The sequence below is a fragment of the Cucurbita maxima genome, unplaced genomic scaffold (genome assembly GCF_002738345.1).
Source record: "Cucurbita maxima cultivar Rimu unplaced genomic scaffold, Cmax_1.0 Cma_Scf00024, whole genome shotgun sequence".
NCBI lineage: Eukaryota > Viridiplantae > Streptophyta > Magnoliopsida > Cucurbitales > Cucurbitaceae > Cucurbita > Cucurbita maxima.
Window position 1 is genome coordinate 1,524,623 of NW_019272040.1, and position 9,191 is coordinate 1,533,813.

At 32.7% G+C, this 9,191-nt stretch overlaps 1 protein-coding gene across 4 annotated transcripts in view; it reads left to right on the top strand.

Annotated features, from left to right (window-relative positions):
• LOC111497816 (RNA-binding protein BRN1-like) overlaps positions 1 to 7,417 on the top strand; it is an 8,788-nt gene extending 1,371 nt beyond the window's left edge. The window contains exons 2-13 of one of the 4 annotated variants that reach the window (XR_002720675.1): positions 1,437 to 1,711; positions 1,952 to 2,034; positions 3,009 to 3,060; positions 3,219 to 3,344; positions 3,448 to 3,527; positions 4,603 to 4,776; positions 5,118 to 5,451; positions 5,538 to 5,681; positions 5,812 to 5,925; positions 6,588 to 6,740; positions 7,191 to 7,221; positions 7,325 to 7,410. Coding sequence is in view for 1 of the 4 variants with exons in the window: in XM_023148774.1 (XP_023004542.1) it covers positions 1,528 to 1,711; positions 1,952 to 2,034; positions 3,009 to 3,060; positions 3,219 to 3,344; positions 3,448 to 3,527; positions 4,603 to 4,776; positions 5,118 to 5,451; positions 5,538 to 5,681; positions 5,812 to 5,925; positions 6,588 to 6,622 (1,326 nt within the window). In the remaining 3 variants the exon portion in view is untranslated. The other 3 variants (XR_002720674.1, XR_002720676.1, XM_023148774.1) reach the window with 3 other exon arrangements.
• The last annotated feature ends 1,774 nt before the right edge of the window (positions 7,418 to 9,191 follow it).

Genomic DNA, 9,191 nt, shown 5'->3' on the forward strand with positions numbered 1-9,191 from the left:
TAAAAAAAAAAAAAAAAAAAAAAACTAAAACCATTAAGCATATAAAATAGCCAAAACAAAAATGTATAAATATTTAAAGAAAAAAAAGGAACAAAGATTAAGACAAATAATTCAATTAAATAATGATTAGAAGAAGCTTAATCAAAGTTATATAGTTAAAAGACAACTCCTGAAATTGAAATTCATTCAAAACACAAGTTTCAAAATAACCTATGGAGTAATATAAGAAACTAGAAAAAATGTGGGGAATAAAAATAAAAAAAATTTAAAATTTAAAATTTGTTTATTTATTTTATTTATATAACCATGCCACTTCTATTGTGAAACTACTGTTTTGCCCTTACACAAAACGACACAAGAAACCACGGTCGCTCTCTGCCATTTATTTGCTTCTACTAAGTTTACAAAGTCAGCCAACCATTCTTTTTTTTTTTTCTTTCTTTCTTTCTTTCTTTTTTTTTTAATTTAAATTAAAACAAAATTATAAGTCTGGTTAGTTAATTTTATAATTATATTTATTTGGTCTTAAAATTTTATTATTATTTCGAATAAGTTATTTAGTTTATATACGATAATATGGCGGGATTATGGATTAAGTCTACAAGTGCTACATTCAAACACATCCAATTTTTGTTAAACATTTCAAGTTTTAATTTTTTTACTTCAAATATAATTTATCGAATTTCAAAAGTTATATTATAACTTTTAAAGTAATATGATGTGATGTCTCAATCAATGAGAAATACATGAATGACCCGAAACTACACATAAACAAGAGTTAATATATATATATTTGGATCTTTACTCTAACAATAAAAGTTGTTTGTTTTGGCCTTTTACGTATTGTCATCAGCTGGATTTAAAATAAAAAGGTTTCCACACCCTTATAAGCAATGGTTCGTTCCCCTCGACAATCGATGAAGGATCTCACAATCCATCCCCTTAGAAGTTCAGTATCCTCGCTAGCATACTGTCTAGTATTTGATTTTGATATTATTTCATAACAACTTAAGCTCACTGTTAACAAATATTGTCGGCTTTGGCTCGTTATATATAGCTATCGGTCTCACGAATTTAAAACGCGTTCATTATAAAAATGTTTCCACACCCTTGTAAGGAATACAATTAATAATTCACCATAACATAAATTAATTATATTGAAAAAAAATTAAATACACAATTGAGTGGAGAAAGAATGGGATTTTATATTATCAATTATTGGAGAACAACATTATTAAATTTTTTAAAAACAAAAGGGTATAAATGTAATTAACTACCACCCTTCCCTCCAACAAGCGCGAAAAGTAAAACAGCTGTAATGTTATTTTAGTAAATAAGTAGCAAAACGAGGGCAAATAGTTTATTAATTTAATTGCTGTAATTTATTGAGGAGATCCAAAATTTGCCACCAAGAATCCCTCGTTATTATTTTCCAGCGAAGACTCTCTGAAGAAAAATCCAATCTAAGAGAGAGAAGTGACGGCCAAAACTAGAGAGAAAGAGAGAGAAAGCTTGAGGCCGGCATTAATGGCGGAGGAGAGTAGAGAAGAGAGAAAAGGAAGTAGTAAGGAGGAGGAAGACAGCGTCAAACTCTTTGTTGGACAAGTGCCGAAGCATATGACGGAAGATCAACTTCTGGCAATGTTCCAAGAGTTTGCACTTGTGGACGAGGTCAACATCATCAAAGACAAGACCACTCGCGCCTCTAGAGGTTTTTTTTCTTCTTCTTCTGATTTCAACTTCTGTGTCTTTCGTTCTTACTTTGCTTAGTTTACATTTTCACTCACATTCTCTCTGTTAGTTGTGTTTCTCGTTTTTGATTTGTAGTTGGATTGATTCTGTGAGGAGTTTAACCGATTGACATTGTGAATTGATGTATTGAACGGAAGTACGAACCCTAATTTTGTTGTGGTTTTGGTTTTGGTTTTTTTTTTTTTTTGCTGCATTTCAGGTTGCTGTTTTGTGATATGTCCTTCGAGGCAAGAGGCGGATAAGGCGGTCAATGCTTGCCATAGCAAGAAAACTTTACCTGGGGTTAGTGGAATCCAGACATTGTGTTCATAATTATTATAATTTATTTTCTCTCTCTTTATGTCTTTTCTTTTTTTCTTGTCGATAATGTTAATCAATGCAATTGATCGATTCGATAGAATTGGCCTTGTGCGTAATCGCTGCTATCGATAACCTAGAAGTTCTAAAAGTCTTGGCTTTTCTGTAAAAGCTGTTTTCTAGTTCCAGACTATTAAAAATGAACTCATTTGTCATAAGCGCTCAACATTTCTCATGGAGGCAACTTGAGCAGGACCTCTAAGCTTTATCTTTATTATTTTTCTTTTGCTAAATTAATGCATTGAATTTTTTTTATGACACCCCTGTACTTTAGCATTTCATGCACGGACATGCCCTTGCGATGAAAAAAAAAAAAAAAAAATGCCCCCTCTTAGAGAGTTGAGTCTTAAGTAAATAAGCTAAGTATACCCTTCATTGGAGTGTATCGACTTCTGATTCCTAAATTATGGCATTCTACCTAGATTTTGGAGCAATGATTTTCTGAAGTTATCATTCGGCTTGTGATTAACCTTCTAATGTGTCTACCTTAAAGTTATAGATGCTTTTTGAAGAGACTGTCACAAATAGTAATGTAACATGTTGGTGTTCCTTATGAGGGGAAGAATATGGATTTCCATCGAATCCATTTATAATATATCATTACTCACCATTTTCATGGCTAACATATGTTCAAATGATTAAAATTTTGGTGAACACATTTTTTTCCGTTTTTCTCTTTCCCTGGCCGTTGCACTAATTAATTTTGATCTTACAATCTGTCCTAAATTACATTGGACCAAATCAGAACTCAAATATGCGTAGTTAGTTTTTAGTCAATGAACCATAGTACTTCTATGCTACCACAAATGCCTTTTAGTTTATATTTCCAGTAACTTTGTAATTAAACAATGTTATTGTTGAATTGAGTTGTAATGCCCCTCCTCGTCTATTCTTTCCAGGCTTCTAGTCCGTTGCAAGTAAAGTATGCAGATGGAGAGCTGGAAAGACTAGGTGTATTATCATGTCCTACTTACATATTTCATCTAAATGACGGTTCCTAATATCCATCACCTACCTTGCCACTTATAATGATCTTGTATATTATCTTGCTAAAAGATTAGTGTTAGTGCATATGGATATTAATGGTTGATTATTTCTGAAAAGAGCAGAACATAAACTCTTTATTGGGATGCTTCCAAAAAACGTATCCGAGGATGAAGTTTCAGGTCTTTTCGCTCAATATGGAACTATAAAAGACTTACAAATCTTAAGAGGTTCCCAGCAGACAAGTAAAGGTAGTTTTCGGTTTGTTTCAGCTTGATTTTAGTTGAAGTTACAAAAGATATCGCACATTCGATTGTATCTTCACCATTAGCTCCATATGTTGCTTGAGTTCAGGTTGTGCATTTTTGAAGTATGAGACGAAGGATCAAGCTGTTGCAGCACTCGAGGCAATTAATGGAAAGTATAAAATGGAGGTATGTAAGTTGTCTCTTGGTCGTGTCGGGGTTAATTTTCTATACCTATTGGATCCTTTTTTATTAGACCATATCTTTCTCTCGCTTCTCTCTCTCTCTTGTGATTATTATGGTGGGTCAACTACAAGTCACTATAATTGATTTTTGAAAATTTAGCTCACGAACAAGAAGTTTAATGTGGATGTAGACAGATGTTTAGCTTTTCCTTTTCATACTCTTGGAAATATTCACAGGAGGTCAATACCAAAATCATTGTAATCGTAGAACTCTCCTAATTTCCTTTTTCACGTTGTTGATATTCTGTGGTCACTTCAAATATTTTCAGACATTTTCACAACACTTTAGAAAAAATATATTGCCCGCTTTTTTTATGTTGAATCCTATTATTCTTGGGAAATACTGATGATTTTAATCCACGCACTCAAGATCATCTCATGGAAAACATTAATGAATGGGGATTTGGTATTGCAGTAATATTTTAGTTGATTGGCAATGTTTCATACTCAGTTCAGCTATATCTATGAATAAAGAAGGCAATCAAGGAGTCTGATAAGGATATTTAAATTTGTATTCATAGCATTTCATTGCTTAAACTTGCATAAAACTTGCATAAAACTTGCATATTCTTGCCATATCTCTTCATATTTTCCTTTCCCCAATTTCTTGAGTCTGTATTCCTTTCCTTTCCCCAATTTCTTGAGACTGTATTCCTTTTATTCTTCCATTGATTTTATTGTTCTTTTTCTTTTTAATAAATTTTGTAATGGATGCATGGAACTAATGGTCATGCTCATGCTAGTAGGATGGAATTCTCTTTGATAATCAAATTCATTGAGCCTGTAAACAATTAGGATTTTTCAGTAAGGAATTAGCCAGTCAAATTCGTTGTACTCAACTCAATCGTTGAGCCCTCTTGCACATATATTATAGCTATCCTGCGTTCCAGTAAGTATGATAGTCTGTCATGTTCCTTGCCGCAATGAAAGGATGGATGACTATGAATGTACAAATACAATAACATAGGTGCAAACCATGTAGTCATTATGGATCTGATTGTGCGTTTTTTTCTACCCAGGGATCCAGTGTCCCTTTGATTGTTAAATGGGCTGACACAGAGAAGGAAAGGCAGGCTCGAAAGGCTCAGAAAGCTCAATCGCTGGCCTCTCTTAATGCAGATCCCCAACATCCTTCACTATTTGGAGCCATGCCGCTGGGTTATATTCCGCCATATAATGGCTATGGTTATCAGGTCAGTTTCACGATGGAATTATTGTTGGGCTTCTTCTTCAGTATGTATGTGTGCCTTGTGCAAGGCTTTCTTGTTTTATTTTCTATCTTTCCCACTTTTATTATTATTGCGGAGAGGTCTGTGTTGCCCTTGTTCTTTTGGTTGTCATGTAATTGAAAAGAACGCCATTCACATTTCTTTTGAAGTACAGTAGCTACTAATGAATGTTATCAATTGGATACCTGATCCATCGTTTTAATGTTGATTTCCTTTGAACGGTTTTTATCTTCATGTTCATAATTGAACATTTTTACATTGAAATATGAGGGTTGCCAATGATAATCTCCACTTTCTCTTTGTAGGCTCCCGGAAGTTATGGGCTTATGCAATATCACCTACCTCCGGTGCAGAATCAATCTGGTTTCCCAAATATAATACCCCAAGGTAATGCAATGCGTGGAATCCCACCTGATCTGAGTCCAGGGATGGTCAGTAGGAATTATGGCATGCCTCCAGCAAATTACGTTGGCTCCGCCTATCCTGCAGTTCCAGGTCTTCAGCATCCCATGGCATACCCTGGAGGAATGATGAGTCCTGGGGCTGTTAGCAGTTCACCTGGTTCAGGGCCACTTACTGGTGGGAAGAATAACTCTCCAATATCTAGTTTCGGTAAAGGCTCGGGGAGTCAAATTGAAGGTAGTTATTTCTGTTCCTTTCAGACCTTGATTTACTGATTGGTTTGAGTTTCTGGGAATCACGGCTTACTATTTTTCCCCCTCTAGGTCCCCCTGGTGCCAATCTTTTTATTTATCACATACCTCAAGAATATGGTGATCTGGAGCTTGCTAATTCTTTTCGAGCTTTTGGCCAAGTTTTGAGTGCCAAAGTATTTGTTGACAAAACATCTGGAGCTAGCAAATGTTTTGGTGAGCATGGTTGATACCTTTAAGTAGCAGCAATTATGCTGTGCCCAAATTTTTGGAAATGAAAGCAGTTTGACTAATGCTCTTCTGTATTTTGTTGCCTGGAGCGATCTAACCTTGTTCCATCCCACAGGGTTTGTGAGTTACGATTCCGCTGAGGCTGCTCAATCTGCGATTAGTATGATGAATGGATTCCAATTAGGTGGAAAGAAATTAAAAGTTCAGCTGAAGAGAGACAACAAACAGAGTAAACAATATTGATTCTTCGTAAAGACAGCGAGGTTGTCTACCACGTGCTTACATGGGGGGGCCTAAATGCATGACATTTATTCCATTATTAACTCATCTTAGGGTGGATTTGGGACGGTCTATGGTTAAAATTCACTACTCCATTCTGCCTGTGATTGCATCATCAGATGAAATCAAAGATACTCGTAATTCATGGTTCGGCACTGTCGATACAGTTTGTAATTTATATATTATGGAAGATTAACATTCTTTAATTGATTCTTCCAGGACATTTGTTGATTGTATGTATAATACAGTGTAATTATAAATGATCTCCTGATTCTTTTAGGTTTATTGATTTGATATTGCTGAATTTGATGACCATTCTGGTTACGTGTGTTTTCTAAAAGAAAACCATATCTAGCTCGCAGTATTGTATGTAGTGCGTTCAATCATACATCTATTTTTTTCTAGAACAAGCAGTTGAAAGAGCAAGTTTGGGAATATTTGACACTTACAATTAGAACGTTTATGCTTTGAGAGCATTAAAGGTATGCTGTTATTGTATTACGTAAATTTTGTCAAACTTCATTGGAAGCATGCTTGTGTTTGAAAAGATTAAGATCTATTTGTTTATCTGTAATTGTGTTGGGCAAGTTATAATCTTGTGTTCTTGTGCAGAAATGAAGTTAACGATGCCATCGAGATGCATATAGCAAGGACCAGTGCATACTTGAACGAGTCGGGTCGAGAAGAAAATCTCCAATCCAAGCTTCCTCTACTTAGCGTATGCAAAGATCAACACAGCTCATTTTAGCCAAACGCGCATTAAAGGTCATGAAGTTCATCTCGTTCCTTATTACTTTTCTTTTATCTTTCAATTACGAGTAGCTAAGTCTTTAAAGGTTTGGCTCATGGTGAACTCTACTTCGTGACACTCTTTATTTGAAAAACATGCCTAAAGGATCTCTCGACCTCTTCTTAGTTATTTTCTTTTTGCATTGCTTCATTTCATTTTGTCAACCAAAGTGAAGTATGAGCATACATGTAGCATTGAAAGGATTAGAGCATGCGAGTTGTAGCAATGTCTACTCGAGTGTTTTAGACGTAAAACAACCACTTCTAAGTCAGAAATAGGTCAGTACATGACTCGGTTTCATTGCATGCATACATGCAATGACGTCGTAAGCTTAACACCGATTGGTTCATACATGTGACCTTGGTGCCTTTATTTTGTAAACTCAAGACCCTTTGATCACAAAACATGTTTCCCATTTCATACAGATGACAGAGGAAGATTCATATGTTCATTCAGGTTTCTTTTTGTTTTTCCTTAATTTCTTGAGTCAATGAACCTCTTAGTCTTTGTTGATCAATTTTGATTTCTTCTCTAATTATGTGTGGTTGGTTCTTTGTAGCTTCCTTGCAAATACTATTCGTTGTAAAGTTAGGTTTCGGACGTATCAAAGGGAGTAGAATTGTGATCTGGGGTCGGCTCAAATATTTCGTTAGAATGTTCGATAAACTCGAATTATCATTGATATAAAAATAAATAAATAAATTATATCCCTAAACTTTTAAGTTTATATTCATTAAAATTTTAAACGAATAGTTTTATTTAAACTCTATTCAAAATAAATTAAATAAAATTATTCTCTCTTAAAATCTTACCAAATAAACCACTCATTAATCAAAATTGTTATTATTTTTTTGATGCTAGCCTTTTTTTTTTCTAATATTATTTCAACAAAATTCTAAGGAATAGTTCAAACTGATAAAGTTTAATGTTTTAATAAAAACCGTTATTATTATTATTTACTATTTTTTATTTTTATTTTTGTGGATCAGGAAGTCAAATTTAATTAATTTCATTATATATAATTTTTATAATAATTTTATTTATTTATGAATTCAATTATTTTTAGATCTTAGACAAATTTAGATTAAAAATGGGTATTTGAAGAATAATTCGTTTCATTTAAAAAAAAATATTGATATTTTTTCTTTGACTAAAATAAGGAAAAACTATTTTGCAATGGGTAGGTATTAACTTTATTAAATATCCAACTTTGTTTAAAGAATATTGTATAATATTTTAATAAGTTCAAGTTAGGTATTAAATTAGTTAAATTGTTATTTCCCATTAAATAATTGCATTAATAATATGAGAAAATGTGATGCGAGTAATTTACTATATTCATTTGATTGGGATGTATCATTAATATTAATCTATGAATTATAATCCAATAATTATTAATTGTATTTAAAAGTCTAATTTAAGTTTCCTAGTTTTTAAAATTGACTTAGAACAACAAAAATTAAGTAATTATGACTTTAAAAAATGACCGAATATGGTCAATGATACCTTAAAAATTGACCCAAAAATATGTTAAATTTTCACGTAACTCGTTTTTTTTACCACTGAGACTTATTTTACCTTTTGAATTTCAAAATAAATAAATATTTTAAGGAGGTCTTTCTAAAATCCCAAAAAAAAAAATGCCAAGAGAACTTTCTTATTTATAAAATAATAATAATAATAAATAAATAAATAAATAAATATCTCAATTAAATCATAAATTGTTTATATATATATTTATTGTAGCCTAACTAGTTAGGTTATGGTGTTTGAAAATTTTAATTTAATATTTAAATTATAATACTGAAAAAATAAAAAGAAAATAGATTAGAATTATTTATATTCAAAATAAAAAAAAAAATTGGTTAAAAAAGAATTGAAATGTCCGCATCTTTCCAGATACTATCATTATACCTAATTTGAAGGATTTGTCTTTTCCTGTCACATCAATATATTTATTTATTATTTATTCACAATACCAAATTAATGGATTTGTAGTATCAAAAAAAAAAAAAAAAAAAAGTTAGTGATTGAAAATTCGGGTTTCCTAATCATGTTAGAATTCTCTTAAATATGTAAAGTTCTACCGGTTGATTAAGTAGGGTTGGAGTTTGTCTTACTCAAATGAATTCGACCCGATTCACTGCATACATGCCCTTTACACCAAGCACTTCGAAGAACACTTGCCCCTATCTTATTGCGATTGTTGGCACGAAGTTAGCCGAAGCACACCCTCCATGAAAGAACTTTAGGAACGACATTGCCCTTTTTCACTCACACGATATTTCTGGAATGGGTTTTCGCTATTGTTCAAGATTCTCCACTGTTGCCCCCTCCTTCCACTAGGGAACGAGCTTTACGAACGACATTGCCTTCGTCTCGTTCTCTACGCACATCTTATTAAAAAAAAAAAAAAAAAAAACAAA